Source organism: Esox lucius, chromosome 3, assembly GCF_011004845.1.
Source record: "Esox lucius isolate fEsoLuc1 chromosome 3, fEsoLuc1.pri, whole genome shotgun sequence".
NCBI classification, from domain to species: domain Eukaryota; kingdom Metazoa; phylum Chordata; class Actinopteri; order Esociformes; family Esocidae; genus Esox; species Esox lucius.
Window position 1 is genome coordinate 35,750,383 of NC_047571.1, and position 20,561 is coordinate 35,770,943.

General features: G+C 40.2%; 1 protein-coding gene across 1 annotated transcript; it reads left to right on the forward strand.

Annotated features, from left to right (window-relative positions):
- The first annotated feature begins 1,558 nt into the window (after positions 1–1,558).
- LOC105007480 (chemokine XC receptor 1) lies at positions 1,559–6,332 on the forward strand. Its single transcript, XM_034291580.1, has 3 exons — positions 1,559–1,754; positions 2,342–2,610; positions 4,281–6,332. Exons 1-3 carry the CDS (start codon positions 1,749–1,751, stop codon positions 5,242–5,244), a joined length of 1,239 nt encoding a protein of 412 aa, XP_034147471.1. The 5' UTR covers positions 1,559–1,748; the 3' UTR covers positions 5,245–6,332.
- Positions 6,333–20,561: the final 14,229 nt, after the last annotated feature.

Consider the following 20,561-nt stretch of genomic DNA (forward strand, 5'->3'; position numbering starts at 1 on the left):
AAGAACTGTAGGAGAGGTAAAAACGTGTAATAATATACAACGCCATAAATAAGAAACACTGTTGCTTTTCATAATTTTCTAAATGCAGTCATAACAGGTTATATTATCTTTTAAACATGGAAGAGGAAGACTTCATGTGGCCTTGTTGCTCTAACATCACTGGCAGGGTTAAAACGGGGTGTGGTCCTTGATTATCTCCTTGCTAAAAACCTGGAGGCAATAGTAAATAAAATGTCATGATCCTTTTTATCAGAAAATTGCATTTCAAACAGATTGAAATCTGGCTTTAGATCTGTTCACAACACCATTACAGCAACTACACTGGTGTATATGATATTGTCAAAGCCTCAGCTGTTCAGCTGTTTTGCTCTGTTTGTTAACCTACTGAAAGCATTCAATACACTAAACCTTCTTCATTGGGCCTGGCCATGGATACTTGCCTGTAGTTTCCAAATGGCCTTGGTGACAGAACTCTGGCCAATGATGGAATTAAATCAACATTTATTGTAGTCCACAAAGGAGTTCAAAAATAAATGTTTTATATTTATGCAGATGACACAGTGCTATAGGCTCCCTGTCTTCAACAAGCTGTTAAACTCCTGCTGTCTGGTTTCCAACAGGACCATAGGTTGGTACTAAATGCAAATAAAACTAATTACATGCTATTTCCCAGATCACAGAACCTAGCTTGGGATGACCCTAAAATTACTAGCCCAAATGTTTCTTTTATAAAATATCTTGCCTTTTACAAAAGGGATTTTGTTAAAATCCTGTTCCCAAAAATGTTGGGATGCTGCGTAAAATGTAAATAAAATCAGAATGCAATGATCTGCAAATTATTTAAAACCTATATTCAATAGAACAAATTACAAAGACAACCTATCAAATGTTCACACTGAGACATTGTATAGTTTCTTGGAAAATATATGTCCATCTTGTATAGTTTCTAAATATCGGGATAAACGATTTGCACATAATTGCATTCTGTTTTAGTGGCATTTTACTCAGCGTCCCAACTTGGAAACTGGGTTGTAGATACAAATATGTTTTTACTACTGAATTGGTTAAGAAGCTAAAGATGATTATTTCCTTCTTTCCTTCTTTTATAGGAACAGTTCATGATTATCACATCAATTATAAATAAATAATTAAAAGTTAACAAAAACAATTCCCAGAGATACAGGTGTTGGACAAAATATAGAGATATATGTCTTCATTTTTGAATTTGGTGACAGTACCTATTCCCAGTTCCACAGAACCTGATCAACAGTAGTGTAATATAAAGGGAAACAGTTGCCATTTGGGAGTAATGTTGCCTGTTTCTATACGGAACAGATACCCACAGTTTGTTTTCAGATCTTCACAGGTATGTCCAACTTGGCATACTATTCTCATTGTAGTGCACTAATTTTGACCAGGGACCTCAGAGGAAACATCCTATGAACTAATGCAGTGTATAGGGAATAGTGTTTAATTTGGAAGACGTTATATCCTCCACCCCAAAGTGTCCAGCGTCAGAGACAGTCAGACGAGACGTCAGAGACCTGAATCAAGACAGTCCGTCTCATCATTTATCTAACAGGAGGCACCCAGAAACAACCATTTTTATTTCCAGGATCGTAAACAGCCTGGTTCTATCCGTTTGGGTGTCAGGGCTTAAGTTTTGGCATAAGGGTTTATATAAGGTCCTGTGGCTGAGCGTGTTTATAGTGAAGACATATCAAGAAGAGAGGGATGCTAAAGTAGCCATGGAGGTAAGACAAGACATCCTGTTTTATGTCTAATATGTTAGACTACTAAAGTCTCTTCCTTCTTCAGTCCTGATTAGGGAGATCAATCAGGTTGGTTATTGATTATATCATTATATCAGGTATTCTAATATAACATGCACTTAAAAATGACTTTTGTGAATCAGATGTATTTATCTTGTTGCATTAGTGACTAGCACCCTCACTCAATTATGACCAATTATACGTATATTATTGGATTGGTGCTAGCCTAGCCAGCTGTTCAGACATAATTATGACATCTGCATGTCACCATTACGCAGTGACATCACATAAAAAACTGTGTTGGTAACCATTTAGTTACAGCAATAAGGCATCTAAAGGGTTTCTGTTGATTGCCAAAATGCCAGGACTAAGCATTGTATTCAAGCATACCACTATGCTTTGTGTCTAAGAACAGCTGTTAGCTGTGGAATAATGGCCACACATCACACTAACTGATTTATTATATTTTGCTAAATCAAATTTCTTTATAAATAGCTGATATGTACAGTACTAAACCATTTTGTTTATCTTAAAATAATCTCATTGACTGAATACTTCTTATTTCATAGTTGTCTCCCCAGCCTGCCATTGGAGAGGAATTTGGCTCATTAAATACCACAGACTACCCAACTATCACAAACTATGAAGAACACAGTCTTCCAGCCTCAGACACAACCATCAATTCGGACCAAACTACCGATTTCTATTCCGACGATGGTCACTTCTGTGAGAAGACAGAAGTGCAGAGATCGGGGGCTATCATCATGTCTGTGGTCTTACCTCTGGTAATTGCACTAAGCCTTCTGGGTAATCTGCTGGTGTTGGTGGTTCTGACCAGGTATGTAGTAGTATGATAGTTTGACAGTGAGACATTTTTGATGAATCTCTAACATTAAAGATCACCGTTCATATATTCCTCTACAGACAAATATTCTCAAAAAGTAATCAAATTGACAATAAGTGATGTCAGACAGTCCGAAAAATATCACAACCAATCCAAATCCTCCCTACAGTAGATTATTAGGGGGGTGACAAACTGATCTTTCTATTTCATAATGCAGTAATTAATTGATCCTATTTACAGTATCTCACAAATGCATGTCTTGTTCAGTTCCTCTGTTAACGGATGACAGACAGTGCTATATTCTGTTGTGCTAAATCATCCACCTGTTTAAATGCATGTCTTGTTCAGTTCCTCTGTTAACGGATGACAGACAGTGTTATATTCTGTTGTGCTAAATCATCCACCTGTTTAAATGCATGTCTTGTTCAGTTCCTCTGTTAACGGATGACAGACAGTGCTATATTCTGTTGTGCTAAATCATCCACCTGTTTAAATGCTTGTCTTGTTCAGTTCCTCTGTTAACGGATGACAGACAGTGCTATATTCTGTTGTGCTAAATCATCCACCTGTTTAAATGCATGTCTTGTTCAGTTCCTCTGTTAACGGATGACAGACAGTGTTATATTCTGTTGTGCTAAATCATCCACCTGTTTAAATGCATGTCTTGTTCAGTTCCCTTGTTCAGTTCCTCTGTTAACGGATGACAGACAGTGCTATATTCTGTTGTGCTAAATCATCCACCTGTTTAAATGCATGTCTTGTTCAGTTCCTCTGTTAACGGATGACAGACAGTGTTATATTCTGTTGTGCTAAATCATCCACCTGTTTAAATGCATGTCTTGTTCAGTTTCTCTGTTAACGGATGACAGACAGTGTTATATTCTGTTGTGCTAAATCATCCACCTGTTTAAATGCATGTCTTGTTCAGTTCCTCTGTTAACGGATGATAGACAGTGTTATATTCTGTTGTGCTAAATCATCCACCTGTTTAAATGCATGTCTTGTTCAGTTCCTCTGTTAACGGATGATAGACAGTGTTATATTCTGTTGTGCTAAATCATCTACCTGTTTAAATGCATGTCTTGTTCAGTTCCTCTGTTAACGGATGACAGACAGTGCTATATTCTGTTGTGCTAAATCATCCACCTGTTTAAATGCATGTCTTGTTCAGTTCCTCTGTTAACGGATGACAGACAGTGCTATATTCTGTTGTGCTAAATCATCCACCTGTTTAAATGCTTGTCTTGTTCAGTTCCTCTGTTAACGGATGACAGACAGTGCTATATTCTGTTGTGCTAAATCATCCACCTGTTTAAATGCATGTCTTGTTCAGTTCCTCTGTTAACGGATGACAGACAGTGCTATATTCTGTTGTGCTAAATCATCCACCTGTTTAAATGCATGTCTTGTTCAGTTCCCTTGTTCAGTTCCTCTGTTAACGGATGACAGACAGTGCTAAATTCTGTTGTGCTAAATCATCCACCTGTTTAAAAGCATGTCTTGTTCAGTTCCTCTGTTAACGGATGACAGACAGTGCTATATTCTGTTGTGCTAAATCATCCACCTGTTTAAATGCATGTCTTGTTCAGTTCCTCTGTTAACGGATGACAGACAGTGCTATATTCTGTTTTGCTAAATCAAACACTGTTGTGTGTCTCTCTTAGGTACGAGCGTCTGAGGGCGCTGACCAATGCTTTCATGCTGAATCTGGCTGTCTCAGAGCTGCTGTTCACCTGCGGCTTGCCGTTCTGGGTCTCCTACCACCTGATTGGCTGGAGCTACGGTGACGTCACCTGTAAAGCCATCAGTTTCCTGTTCTATGCTGGCTACTACAGCAGTGGCTTCTTCCTCATCGTGATGACGCTGCATCGTTACCTGGCTGTGTTCTTTCCGCTGTCTCACCTGGTGTCTGGACCCTCCCACTCTCAGGGCGTCTTGAGCCTGGTCATCTCGTTGGTTGTCTGGACTATAAGTCTGTTAGCAGCCACACCTGCAGCCATCTTCAGTAAGGTCATTGCTGACACCAACAACCCCATAGACCCCACAGACCCTGGCCCAGACTACTATAATGACCATGATGCAGCCAACGACTCTCAATACTTTCAGCACTGTCAAGTTGAAAATATCAGCTGGAGGGATCTGGGGGTCTACCAGCAGAACGTCCTCTTCCTGTTGATGTTACTGGTTTTCTGTGTCTGTTACAGCCAGATCCTGTTCAGGCTGCATCGGCCCAAAGCAGGAGTCAAGTTTAGGGTCAGTCGTCAGAACAGCGGTGGAGACAGGAGGAACCAGAGGACTGTACGGCTGATCTTAGGTCTGGTGGTGGTGTTCTTTGTGGGCTGGGCGCCTTTCAACTTGGTCATCTTCCTACGGACTAGAGGATTTGACTGTGATACGAGCAATGTGTTAGATTACTGCTTCTATGTGGCCAGACTGCTGGCTTTCTCCCAATGTTGCCTGAATCCTCTGCTGTATGTTTTTATTGGGATGAAGTTCCGGAACCACCTGAAGAGAATGTTGAAGGGTTGTTGTCATGGTGTTACCGTTGTCAATAACCACAACAGCAGTGTTCTGTTCAGGAGCAGCAGACTGACTTCACAGTCCAGTGGGGCGGATTTCTCACTGTAAACAACAACAGCATCAGTTTAAACAGCAAGATAATTGTTCTGAATTACAGCAACAGACAGACATTCGATACCATTGCCATTGTACTAAATTAGTCTCAAACCATCTTAATATATTTCACAACCATTTTCTGTTTGCTAGATAGTTTGCTTTACATTAACCTGTGCAATTCAATGCTAATGCATCTTATTGGTGTTGTAATTGGTAGATAATGATTCAGTGCTTATGCATCTTATTCGCATTGTGTTACAGCCTGTTACAGCCTTATTCCACCTTCTGTTATGTTACAGCCTTATTCTACATTATATTTTGTTACAGCCTTATTCCACATTCTGTCATGTACACAGACCTATTCCAAATTCTGTTATGTACACAGACCTATTCCACATTCTGTTATGTACACAGACCTATTCCACATTCTGCTAAGTTACAACCTTATTCCACATTCTGTTATGTACACAGACCTATTCCACAATCTGTTATGTTACAGACCTATTCCACATTCTGTTATGTTACAGCCTCATTCCACATTCTGTTATGTACACAGATCTATTCCACATTCTGTTATGTAAACAGACCTATTCCACATTCTGCTATGTTACAGCCTTATTCCACATTCTGTTATGTACACAGACCTATTCCACATTCTGTTATGTTACAGACCTATTCCACATTCTGTTATGTTACAGCCTCATTCCACATTCTGTTATGTTAAAGACCTATTCCACATTCTGTTATGTTAAAGACCTATTCCACATTCTGTTATGTTACAGATCTATTCCACATTCTGTTATGTAACAGCCTTATTCTGAAATAGAGTAAATTTTTCTTTCTTTATCCATCTACCCACCATGCCCCATAATGGCAGAGCAAAAATATTTTTTTAGAAAGTTTAGCAAATTTAAAAAAGGAAATATAACATTTACATAAGTATTTAGAACCTTGGAATTGAGCTCAGGTGCATTGTGTTTCAAGTGATCATTCTTGAGATGTTTCTAAAAACTTGACTGGGGTCCACCTATAGTAAATGTAATTAATGGGACATGATTTGGAAAGGCACACACCTATCAGTATAAGGTCCCACATAGTCCCTCCAGCGTGTTCTAGGTCTTCCCCGGGGTCTCCTCCCGGTGGGACGGGACCGGAACACCTTCCCAGGAAGGCGTTCCGGAGGCATCCGAAATAGATGCCCAAGCCACCTCAGCTGACCCCTCTCGATGTGGAGGAGCAGCGGCTCTACTCTGAGCTCCTCCCGGGTGACCGAGCTTCTCACCCTATCTCTAAGGGATCGCCCAGCCACCCTGCGGAGAAAGCTCATTTCGGCCGCCTGTATCCGGGATCTTGTCCTTTCGGTCATGACCCAAAGCTCATGACCATAGGTGAGAGTAGGAACGTAGATTGACCGGTAAATCGAGAGCTTCGCCTTACGGCTCAGCTCTTTCTTCACCACGACAGACCGATACATCGACCGCATTTCTGCAGAAGCTGCACCGATCCGTCTGCCAATCTCCCGTTCCATCCTTCCCTCACTCGTGAACAGTACCCCTAGATACTTAAACTCATCCACTTGAGGCAGGCACTCTCCACCAACCTGAAGTGGGCAAGCCACCCTTTTCCGACTGAGGACCATGGCCTCGGATTTGGAGGTACTGATTTTCATCCCGACCGCTTCACACTCGGCTGCAAACCGTCCAAGTGCATGCTGAAGGTCCTCTCTTGAAGGGGCCAACACGACAACATCATCCGCAAAGAGCAGAGACGAAATCGTGTGGTCCCCAAACCTGACACCCCCCGGGCCCTGGCTGTGCCTAGAAATTCTGTCCATAAAAATTACAAACAGAACCGGTGACAAAGGGCAGCCCTGCCGGAGTCCAACATGCACAGGGAACAAGTCTGACTTACTGCCGGCAATGCGGACCAAGCTCCTGCTTCGGTCGTACAGGGACCTGACCGCCCTTAGCAAAGGACCCAGGACCCCATATTCCCGAAGCACCCTCCACAGGATGCCGCGAGGGACACAGTCGAATGCCTTCTCCAAATCCACAAAACACATGTGGATTGGTTGGGCAAACTCCCATGAACCCTCCATCACCCTGTAGAGGGTATAGAGCTGGTCCAGTGTTCCACGGCCTGGACGAAAACCACACTGTTCCTCATGGGCAGTGGTGTCCATCATTCTTAATTGAAAGAAATTAGGAACCACCAACACTCTTCCTAGCTTTGGCCACCCAGTCAAGCTGAGCAATTGTTAGAGAAGGGCCTTGATCAAAATCCCAATGGTCACTCAAATCGAACTCCAGTTTTCGTGTGAACAAATGGACAACCATCTCTTCAGCTCTCCACAAATCAGGCCTTATAATAAAGTGGGTAGATGGAAGCCTCTCCTCAGTAAAAGGTACATGACAGCACAGAGACATGAGAAACAAGCACCCAGACCAAGAGAAACAAGCACCCAGGCCATGAGAAACAAGCACACAGACCATAGAAAACAAGCACCCAGACCATGAGAAACAAGCATCCCCTGCATCCCTACCTCTCGCAGCTATGCTAGCTAATTTACTGTACAATTCTTAACTTCATTTTAACATGTAACTTTCAGTGCTTATACACTGCCTAGCCAAATAAATGTGTGCACACGCTAGTATTTTGTTCTGCCTTTAGCTTTGATTACAGCGTGCATTCACCAGGGCATTGTTTCAACAACATTATGCAATGTCACAACATTTATATCCATCCAACGTTGCATTCATTTTTGTCAGAGATCTTGTATTTGCAGCAGGAGAGTCGAACCACTCTGTTAAGTTTTCTACAGCACATCCCAAAAGACTAAGGTCAGGTCTCCGTGGTGACCAATTCATGAGTGAAAATGATTCCCCATGTTCCTTGAACCACTCTCGCATAATCTGATCATTCAGTACATCACGTACTCAGCTGACTTAATTTTTATTGCCACATAATATTGTGGCCCATACAGCTAACCAACTGAAACAACCCCAGGTCATAACACTGCCTCCAGAGGCTTCTACAGAGGGCACTATGCATGATGGGTGCATTGCTTCCCTACTGACCCTGACACACCCATCGCTCTGGAATAAGGTCAATCTGGACCACATTACCTTTCATGGAGGTTGATTTACAACAAAGACCCACTGAAATGCAAACAAGATTTAAAAATGTGGGGTTAATACAAAAGTCCATAAAAGAAGACACCAGAATCAAATAACATTCATGTTGAAATTCTGGACAGGAAGGAGGCTACCCAAAATAAAAAAGATTGAATCAAATGGAATTGGAGTGTCTTAGAGAACATTCCATTAATGAATACCATTTTTTAAAGAGACGTATTTCTTGAGTGGGCTCGTCCCCACCCTATGGGACAAACTTGTGCATTTTCATTACTGTGATGGTGCATAATGAGTGCATAAAAGAGAGGCAAAAAGCAAAAAGATACAAAATGAACAATTCAAATGTCTTCAGTTTGTAACCGTAGAAACGCCCACCAGCACAGTCACAAACATAAACAATAATCTGTGAGAATATAAACACAACTAAACAGTGACTGGAAACAGGTGCGTCCTCGGGCTGCGTTGCTGCCATCACTCTCCTGCAGGTGGTTAGTACACCGCCGAGGTGGAGTGCCAGAGAGGCAGGTGAGCTGCAGTGCCACACAGAGTAGATGTTACAATTACATTTCAGTTATTTAGCAGACGGTCACTTCTAGAGCAATTTGCAGAAAGTGCATACATTCCACACTGCTCAGAAAAATTAAGGGAACACGTAATCATCACAGTACAACACCAAGTCAGTGAAACTTCAGGGATGTCAATCTGTCCAGTTAGGAAGCATAAGCGATTGTGAATCAAATCAATGTCACCTGTTCTAGAGTAAATGAAAGGGACAACCGGTGTACTGCAGAGGCAGGGGCAAGACAACCCCCAAAAAGGGAATGGTTTTGCAGGTGGTGCCCACAGACAATTGCTCTCTCCTTATCCTTCCAGACTGATTCTTCTCTAGTTTTGCGTTTTGCTAGTGTCCTTGTCAATACAGGTAGCATGAGGTAGTATCTGCAGCCCATCCGGGTTGCACAGGCCAGGCAGTCCAGCTCCTCCAGGATGGCACAACCACATGTGGATGTGCCATCCTGGCTTGCTGTGTCTCCCAGTACAGTCTCAAGAGCATGAAGGAGATACCAGGAGACGTGCTGAGGAGAGCTGGACAGGGCCATACATGAGGAGAGCTGGACTGGGCCATAGAAGGATATCAACCCATCAGCAGGGCCAGTATCTGCTCCTTTGTGGGAGGAGGAACAGGAGGAGCAGCCCTACAAAATGACCTCCACTGGGATACTGAATACAGAAAGTCTAATGGCTGCAGTCACGCCCCAGTTCTTATCGATGGCACACACAGGAGTGTGTTCAGCTTTAAATTCCTGGATGTCCACATCTCCAAGGACATCTCCTGGACCGTCTACACCTCAGCCGTGGTCAAAAAGACACAGCAGCCCCTGTACTTCTTGAGGAGGCTGAAGAAAGCCAGTCTGTCCTCCAAGATCCTTGTGAACTTTTACTGCTTGACAATCAAAAGCATTCTGACTGTGCAACAGTGTGGTTTAGCAGCTGTTCCACAGCCGACCGGAAGGCCCTGCAACAGGTGGTGAAAACCGCCCAGCACATCACTGGTGTCCAGCCTACAGCCATTGAAGATCTCCAGCGCAAGCGGTGTCTGCACAATCAATCAATTGTATCTATAAAGCCCTTTGTACATCAGCAATTCTCACAAAGTGCTTTTACAAAACACCTGGCCTTAAACCCGAAGGAGCAAACAACAGAGGTGTTGAATTTCAGTGGCTAGGAAAAACTCCCTAAGAAGGCCGAAATTTAGGAAGAAACCTAGAGAGGACCCAGGCTCAGAGGGGGTGACCAGTCCTCTTCTGGTTGTGTCGGGTGAACATAGTACAAATTGTAATAATTAATAAATGTATGTGGGCTGAGTCTAGAGTCTATTTAAACTTAGTCCAGGTTGGAAGCATGACCAGATGGACAAGGACAGGGACAACACGGGGGAGGGGGGAGGAGTCAGCACAGTGGCAGCTGAAATCGTCAGGTATCGTCTTGATCTGTAACACAATCAGGAGGACTTTGGACAGGGACAGCAACGGGTCTTTCAAGCCTGGTACTCTTCAGATGTGGGCCAAGACCTCATGTCCTCCTAAGTTTAAAACGGTAGGAGACAGGGAACATTTTGAAAATGCGTTCCTTAGATCTACAAGGATTTACAGTGGAGAAGGAGAACTGACCCTACTCCCCCAGCACAATAATATAGCAGCATAAGACCTTGGGGCTGAGACAGGGGGGTCCAGTGACACTGTGCCCCTATCTGGGGGAGGGTACAGGTGTCTACCTTGGGGACCTCATTGCTGCTATCTCTGCATCCCAGTTGCACATGTTACCTTACTCCTTCAATTTGCCTCGATTGCACAACTAGAATGCAATGTAGAATTGCCATTTATACCCACACGACTATTATCCCTCTTGTAACATACACTATACTTAATACTCTGATTTATGCCTTAATTGCTCATTTAATATTACCATTTTTACTGCATTTGCCTTCATTGCGCATCTATACATTCTACTTGTAATATACCTATACTTAATACTTGTTCTGCCCTCTTCTATTTGCACTTCTGGTTAGATGCTATCTGCATTTCATTGTACTGTACTTGTACTTGGTCAATGACAATACATTTTAATCTAATCTACACAATGTACAGCGAAGATTGGTTCCTCTTGTTGCTCCATAGGCAAGAAGTGGATTAGAGCTTCAACTGGAAACCAGTGCAGAGTGGAAAGAAGCAGGGTGACATGGGAGAACTTGGGAAGGTTTTACACCAGGCGGCTGCTGCATTCTGAATGAGTTGAAGGGGTTTGCTGGTTGCTCTGTGCAGTTGTCAGCTATGATGTACAGTTGTGCTCATAAGCTTGCAATTGTGACATTTTTACATAGATTTTGAAAATATGACTGATCATGCAAAAAAAAAGGATAGTGATCATATGAAGCCATTCATTATCACATAGTTGTTTGGCTCCTTTTTAAATCATAATAATAACAGAAATCACCCAAATGGCCCCGATCAAATGTTTGCATACCCTTGAATGTTCGGCCTTGTTACAAGCAAGCAAGTTTATTTATATAGCACAATTCATACATGGAAGCAATTCAATGTGCTTTGCAAAGAAAAAGAAAAAATATAAAAATGCAATAACATAAAAACAAATACTCAAATGAAAACATCAAAACAAATGAATACATCATAATAATAAGAAAATACAATAAGAAAACAAAGATAAAAAATGGGATAAAACAGTGTGGTTAAGTTTAAGTGCTCAGTCATAGGCACTTGAGAAGAGAAGTGTTTTTAACCTGGATTTAATAATGTATACGTTTGGGGCACGTCTAAGATCTTCTGGCAATTAATTCCAGTTTTGTACAGCATAAGTGCTAAACGCAGCTTCTCCATGTTTAGTTTGGACTCTGGGCTCTATTAGCCGACCTGTGTTCATGGATCTAAGAGCCCTGCTTGGTTTATATTCTTCAAACATATCAGAAATGTATTCGGGTCCTAAACCATTCAGAGATTTATAAACTAAAAGCACCACTTTAAAATCTATTCTGTAACTGACTGGAAGCCAGTACAAAGATTTAAGAACCAGAGTGATGTGCTCTGTTGTCTTGGTCCGGGTTAACATTCTAGCAGCAGCATTCTGAATGAGCTGCAGCTGTTTTTCAGTCATTTTGGGGAGTCCAGTTAAGAGGCCATTACAGTAGTCAACCCTACTAAAGATAAAAGCATGGATGAGTGTCTCTTGGTCTTTATGGGATACCAAGCCTTTGATTCTGGCTATATTTTTTAGATGATAGAATGCTGTTTTGGTGACCGCTTTGAAATGACTATTAAATGTGAGGTCTGAGTCAATCAAAACACCAAGATTACACACTTGATCCCTGGTTTTAAGGGGACAGAGAATCCAGCTCTTTACTAATACTTGTTCTTTTATTTTGTTGCCAAACACAATAATCTCAGTTTAATTGTAGACAATTTTGGTTACAGACACACAAAGTGACACACACAGGTGAAAATGGCAATTAAAGGTGAATTTCCCACACATGTGGCTTTTTAAATTGCAGTTAGTGTCTGGGAGTCAAGGAGTTTGTTAACTCTCACATGGATGCACTGAGGAGACTAGATACTGACCCATGGGGAGCAGAAAATAACTTTCAAAAGACCTGTGTAACAAGGTAATGGAACTTAATAAAGATGCAAAAGGATATAAAAAGATATCCAAAGCCTTGCAAATGCCAGTCAGTACTGTTTAATCACTTTTTCAGAAGTTGAAAATCCAGGGATCTCTTGATACCAAGCCAAGGTCAGGTCAAAAAAGATTTCAGGCAATACTGCCAGAGGAATTGTTCAGGGAAAATACTGTGTGGTTGTTTCAAGGAGCACAATACCACGATACTTGAACAAAAATGAGCTGCATGGTCGAGTTTCCAGAAAAAAGCCTGGTTACAACATGCTTGACAATACCTTGACATGCTTCACAGCTTGTGGCACACTGTAATTTGGAGTGATGAGACCAAAATAGAGCTTTATGTTCACAACCATAAGCGCTGTGTTTGGAGAGGGGTCAACAAGGCCTATAGTGAACAGAATACCATCCCCACTGTGAAGATGGTGGTGGCTCACAGATGTTTTGTGGGTGTGTGAGTTTTAAAGGCACAGGGAATCTGGTGAAAATTGATGGCAAGATGAATGCAGCATGTTATCAGAAAATACTGGCAGACAATTTGTATTTTTCTGCATGAAAGCTGTGTATGGGACGCTCTTAGACAGGGACAGCAACTTGACCCTCCAGTGGTTACAGCAGAAAAAGGTGAAGGTTCTGGAGTGGCCATCATAGTCTCCTGACCTTAACATCATCGAACCACTCTGGGGAGATCTCAAATGTGCAATTCATGCAAGATGACCAAAGATTTTGCATGACCTGGAGGCATTTTGCCAAGACAAATGGGCAGCTATGCCACCGGAAAGAATTTGGGGCTTCATAGACTATTACAAAACACTGTTTTTTCACATGTTTATGAAAAATGCTGTGTCAAACATAATTAATACATAAACATAATTAATTAATACCCCTTGAAATTGTTGCAAATATTTGAGAAAATGCAAGTTTCTATACCATTTACAATGGTCTTTCCACCAGGAGAGAGCATTCTAATCACATATAAACAGCTGACCAGCTGAACAGCAGTAGTTCTCTAGTCAGTTACTAGTCAACTGCAAGTCATGTCTAAAAACAGAAATAGTTCCGTTATTCATTTGTATCTCCAGCACAATGTCTTACCGTGTTTTGTCACTCTTTTATGTCATATCCAGCCAGAGGAAACCTGTTGGTCAAATAAAAATCCATTATAGCTCAAAATTTGGCATGTGTATGAATATTTTTGGCCTTGACTGGATAAATATAAAATCTGGTGTTGAGTCTAAAAGATGAAATAATGTGGTATGAACAGTGTATAATTTCCTGGGATTTCCAGTTGTAAAGGGAGATGACAGTTGAATCTGCTGGTGATGCCTTCCTGGGCCGTGATGTTGTCCTCTCACCTTTGCCTCTGGGAGATGGTGATCACCAGGAACTGGAAAATATTCAGTGAAACCAACGGCTGAACTGTCAATCTCATGGGGGAGAGGTGAGAGGCATTTCCTTCGATCAACCGCAGTCTTGTTGGATATTAATGGAATCAATCATCACACTTTGACGTCTTTGAGAGGTTTCTTTATTCAGCTTGACTGGGTCCTAGTTCTCCTCCCTAGTCTGCACACACACAGACACACACAGACATGCACCAACACACATACAGACACACACAGACACACACACACTGACACACACACACACATCACACATACAGACACACACACACAGACACACATACAGACACACACACGCACAGACACACATACAGACACACACAGACATGCACACAGACACACAAACACTGACACACACACAGACACACACACACACAGACACACACTGACACACACACAGACACACACACAGACACACAGACACAGACACACACTATGGCAGGTGAAAAGGGACTTTATTAAGCTATTGAAACGACCTAATGTGCATACCACCGCGTATGCGACCGTGTATACGTCTATACGCGTATGCGACCGTGTATACGTGTATACGTGTATGCACCCATGTATACGCGTTTCTATACCCGTATACACGACGCGTCAGTATACGCGCTCAGACGACTGCTTCAGTCGACTGACAAAAACGACTGAACGCACGTGTGTACGCGTGTAGATATTATCCTGTACAGTAGAGGGCGCAGAAACCCGGGGATCACTAGTCTGTACGAACAGGAAGTTGTGAAACACCTCCGACGAAGAGAGGCATAGGTTCGTTTTTCTACAGGTGAGTTACGGTAGTCATTCATCTAGCGAAAACCACCAGGCATGTTGAGTTATGCAATATATGCAATATATTGCTTGGTTATGCAATATAGCTAGTTAGAGTGAGTTTTGTTGCCTCTGTTTGCTAGCGACATTGTAAATAATTTTTCACTCTCGAACATTTCATCAATGTGGCCGTAAACCATCGGCTATAGCCTGTAGCCTCCTTCCTTCCCAAACCAATCTATATAACCGCAACGTCTTTTTTAGGCTACATTTTTGGTTGACCTTTTTATTTTTATTGTCTCAGCTATGTCTATGCTGTTTTCTCTGTATGAGTTTTAACACAAGCAATACTGGGTGGCTAGTTAAAACCACAGACAACGAGTTGAAATCGCAAACATGTTTTTTATTAGTATATTTACGATTTTGCATCTCTCTTACAGGTTTCCCATGAAGAATCTATTTTATTTCACCCTTGTCTGTAAACGGGACTTATTTCTCTTACATTTTTCTTCACAGAAAACTGACCGGCCTGCCTGTAATTAGTAGCCTATATACTTTCTTTTTCAGTATTGTAGATATAATTTAAATATACATTCTAAATATGGAAATAAATGCTTTAACGACTACTGCTTATTATTCAATAAATGTACTCTATACATATTCTAATATTTCAGTTTTGCCGTGTCTTCAGAATTTTCTTTTTTTTTAAGAATATTTAAGATTACTTTATAGGTGCTTCGTTTGTGCCGATAAAGGTTTGTTTTTGCGACTGCCTTTCTTACCGATAATGACAGAGCTATTGTGGAAAGTGAGTAAAGCAAGTGCGCTATCCAGTATAAATGTAGGTTATATACCAAAAACTGTTGCAGCACAAACAGAAGCAGCTGGGCAAAATGCTTCCATAACCAATGACACAATTACATGTCGACAAACATGGAGGAAAGAATAAGTTAACTCACTGACACTCATTTTCACTGACGAGTTTTTTTGAATCAGCGGTATATTTTCTTGTTCAAAGATAAATAGGCTAGAATGAGTGCATATTATGCATGTAATAATATATGCATAATATGACCATACAGTAAGAACATTTTTTCAAAAAATAAGCGCTCCCTAAAGTCCAAGTTGACTGCATGCACATGTGAGAAAACGATGAGTATGAGGAAACGATGAGCCCATCAATATTTGCAATCAATTTAAAGGCAATAGAAGTTATATTCGTTTCTCATTTTTATTTGAGAAAAAGAACAGATTCAAAGTATGGCAGCTGCACTACCTTGCCATACCCAATTGACGGATGTATTGTACATCAATATTAAAAGATCTATCATAGGGGCTACCAAGATTAATTTGTGGAAGAATAAAATATGTTTTTGAAAACCCTGTAACCCCAATTGTATCATATTTGCTACATGAGTTTCTGAGACCTCTACGTACAAGCAATCATCTGTGAAAAGGTTCCCTGGTGGAAAGTGTTTCAAAAATGTAGGCTAAGCCATGTATTTACTGCTGTGATTGAAAATGCAAAATCTGTGTATAAGCCTCAGTTTATAAACGGCGGTATTTGGCAAATCTCAGTCCTACCATAAGAAACACACATATTACAAAATATATTTTAAAACATTCAATAATAAAATAAGATTTTCTTTACAAATAGCGATCGATTGTATTAATTGAGCTAATTGGCTTGCCAGGTAATATTCATTATGTAAATAAATGCTTTAACGACTTCTGATTATTATTCAATAAATGTACTACATACATGGTCAAATATTTTAGTTCTCTCTTGTCTTTTGAGTCTTTTCATGGAATTCCTAACATGTGCATTGCAGTTTTACATTGTGATTACGCAGTACAGATCGGGAGTATCATATTTCCCTAGAGAGTAGTACAAATAATTTTGTACTCTCAACATTTTTTTATTTTTTATTCTGACCATTTTCAGTTTCATTAAATCAATAACTTTATTTAAATACCAACAGTAGAATTCTATTCAGCTATGACCATGTAGTCTTACCAACACCCGCGTCAATCTAATTACTCATGTATAGGCTACTACGTTTAAGAAGGTACTGAAAAAAACATCATAAATATGCCATAGCGCAAACTTGGCAAGAAGCGCTAATAAATAAAATGCAAAGCATGTTGTTCGTGTAAAATCAGACATATAGCAAGTTGTCATTTTTTCATGGCATGGCTAAAGAAATGTCATTTATTTATTGGGGATTGTGCCTGGCTGTATTAAATAAGTCTCAAAAGTTGTGCTGATATAGGTCTACTGTCAAAATGAATCGCGGCTCCAGTCATCCTTCATGTTTCTGGCCACAATAAACTATAAAACCGTTTTGTGAAATAGCCTATAAGTAATATTTGTACTGTAAAATATGTGCTGGTAAATAAATAGGTTTGTTGCATTACCTTGCTGCAAAACTTTGCAACAAACCTAGCATATATAAATATATTTAAATAAATATTCTTACCAAGCTATTAGCTAGGCTATGTTTTATGCCATTCCTAAACGAATGTCGAGCTATCACAAATCGATTTAATAGATTAACAGTACATAGGATACTCTGTCAAACATTACTCAGAATTGCTTAAGTCTGGGTTTCAAAATCTAGCCTAACTTTGTGCTAGAATAATCACGGTTCCACAAATAGTAATTCCATAACCATTTGGTAACTATTAACACCCTCCCTATTCTTTCATTTTCCATTCAATTCTAACTGTTAAATATGCATTGACTCTGGTATTGTGAAAAAAAAATTTGAACAATAAACGAAATAAGAAATATATGCTAGCCTATATAACAAACGTTTAAAATATATTTCCTTCAAATAAAATCATGTTTTAGTTTAGCTTCTATCAAATATCCTGCTCGAACAAATTCAGCAACATATTTTACTGTCCGAATTTGTCTGAATAGAACGGGAAACTACTTTTAGCCATCAAGTGGCTATTTGATCTAGAGTTCTTGTAGCAAGCGAATCGCTGAGCGATTTTTGACAGACATCAGGCATCACATGCATATATTTCTTTGCCCTTGTCAACACAGGGTTGTTCACTTGAAGTATATTAAAACAGAAAAAAACTGATTCGATTTCAATGATATAAAACACAGATGTTCCTTAACTGTTGGCTACACTGAATAAAATACTGTATAAACACGCACTAAACTTGCAAAAAGCACCTTCCGGTATACGGTTCAGCCTTCTTTAGAATAAAAATCCACGAGAGACCAGCGCCCTCGCCAGGATTAGTGAATAAATACATACATGTATACACGTGCGTTCAGTCGTTTATGTCAGTCGACTGAAGCAGTCGTCTGAGCGCGTATACTGACGCTACGCGTATAGGTGACTGAACAGTGCGACTGTGTTGGACGACTGAACGTGTATACCACCGCGTATGCGACCGCGTATACGTCTATACGCGTATACAACCGTGTATACATGTATACGTCTATGTATACGTGTATGTAGTGTATAGGGTTAGCACTAGATCCGTCAAATGCCTAAGCCAGGGGTGTCCAAACAGTTCCACGGAGGGCCGAGTGTCCGCTGGTTTTTGGTTTTTCCTATAAATTGGTTCCCAGTTCACCTAAACAACCAGGTGAGGGTAGAAACTTTAACCAATTAGTAACCTAACTTGTAAATCTAGTACAAGGTGAGAGCGAAAACCTGCAGACACTCGGCCCTCCTTGGAATTATTTGGACACCCCTGGCTTAAGCAAATTGGCTTTTGAGTTTGTAATTAAAAAAATGCAATTTTGAAAGCTAAACCCTCCTCCTTCCATAACTTGTCATAAATATGTGTATATTAGGCTACATTCGTCCTTTGTCAGAATTCTAAATTAACAAACTGAAAACTATTTAACCTGCTGTTTGTTGTTATCCTGTATTCCTAATCAGCCAAAAGCACACAAGTTGTAGTTGGTACCCAGGCAGGCGCTAATCACCCCGAAATGAATGACTGACTTCAATGGATGAATGGGCGATACGATAAAAAATCAGAGCCTAGATATTATACATAGGGATAGATGTGTCAACCCTTCTTCCTAAACAAACACGGCTATATAGGTACTGTTTTCATGATATAGTCATTGAGAATCTCCTTTGTTGTACAATTAATTGGCAAGCCTCTTATATAGCCTGCAATTATGCATAGAATAAAAATGTAACAGGAAAAGTAAAATACATTATATATAATGAATATTTCCTGCTTATCCAATTAGCGACAATGAATTACGATCGATCACTATTTCTAAAGAAAATCTTATTTTATTATTTAATGTTTTAAAAATATTTTGTAATATGTGTGTTTCTTATGTTAGGACAGAGATTTGCCAAATACCGCCGTTTATAAACGGTGGCTTATACACAGATTTTGCAAACATTTTCAATCACAGCAGTAAATATATGGCTTACATTTTTCCACCAGCGAACATTTTCACAGATGATTGCTTGGACGTAGTGGTCTCAGAGATTAATGTAGCAAATATGTTACAATTGGCGTTAGTGTTTTCAAAAACGTATTTTATTCTTCAACAAATTAATCTTGGTAGCCCCTATGACAGATGTTTAACATTAATGTACAGTGTATGCCCAGGCATCAACTGGGTTTGGCAAGGTAGGGCAGCTGCCATTCTTTGAATCTGTTTTTTATAAAATAAGAAATAAAAAATAATTTAACTTCAAATTGATTTGCAAAAATGGATGGGCTCATCGTTTCCTCATGCTCATCGTTTTCTCACATGTGCATGCAATATGATGATATAATGTATATAGCCTATTCATGTTGCACGTTTGGAGTGTTTGCATGTGTGTGTTTGTGACCACGTTACGTTCTACATAGCTAACTTATCAAAATGAATAGAGGCGGAAAGAAAAATCAGTGGTTGCTAGTTTGCAATTAACGAGCATGAACAAGAGATGAAACTACTGCTTTGGGACCTGTGAACTGTGTGACCGCGGGTGCTCCATAGAAAGGATCGATCTTTTTGAGAGTCAACTTGGACTTTGGGGAGCACTTATTGAAATTGAAAGTTTTTTACTGTATGGTCATATTATGCGTATATTATTACAACCATAATATGCACTCATTCAGGCATTTTGTTCAGCTGCTTTTGTTTGTGCTGCTACAGTTTTTGATAAGCTAGATTTCTATTGGATAGCCAGGTTGGGATAGCGCACTGGCTTTACTCCCTTTCCACAATATCTCTGTCATTATCGTTAAGAAAGGCAGTCGCAAAAACAAACCTTTATCAGCACTAACGGAGCACAAACAATTTAGCCTATTTGAGTAAATTAGATCTATAAAGTATTCTTAAATATTCTAAAAAATGAAAGCAGCACAAACGAAAATGTTAACAGCACAAACCAGCACAAACGATTTTGGGTTGGGGGCTTCACGCAGGTCTTGAACACCTACAATAGGTTGGCATGTAAGTCAATGCATTTCTTTATTTTCTGTTAAGTTTAAACAAATGACTAATGATTATTAGACCTCCACTCTCTGTCCTAGATGTCATGTCACATTGCCATGCCTCCGCTTTTGCTGAAATGACACCCCTGAATTATGTATTAGCCATAATTCTACAGGCAAATGCGGTTTATGTAGGCTATAGATGCAGTTAATACTGGGGTTTGTATACAAAGATATACAATTAATGGTGCGGTTTATACACGGTGCAGCTTATAAAAGGGGAATTATTACGGTATGGAAGTGGTGTCTGGTAAATAAGAACATTAGTCTACTCTTGGTCAAAAATCGCTCAGAATTGATTAAATTGTAGGCGTTTCAAATAACACCTTTTGCTAGAACTGTGGATCCAAAAGCCATT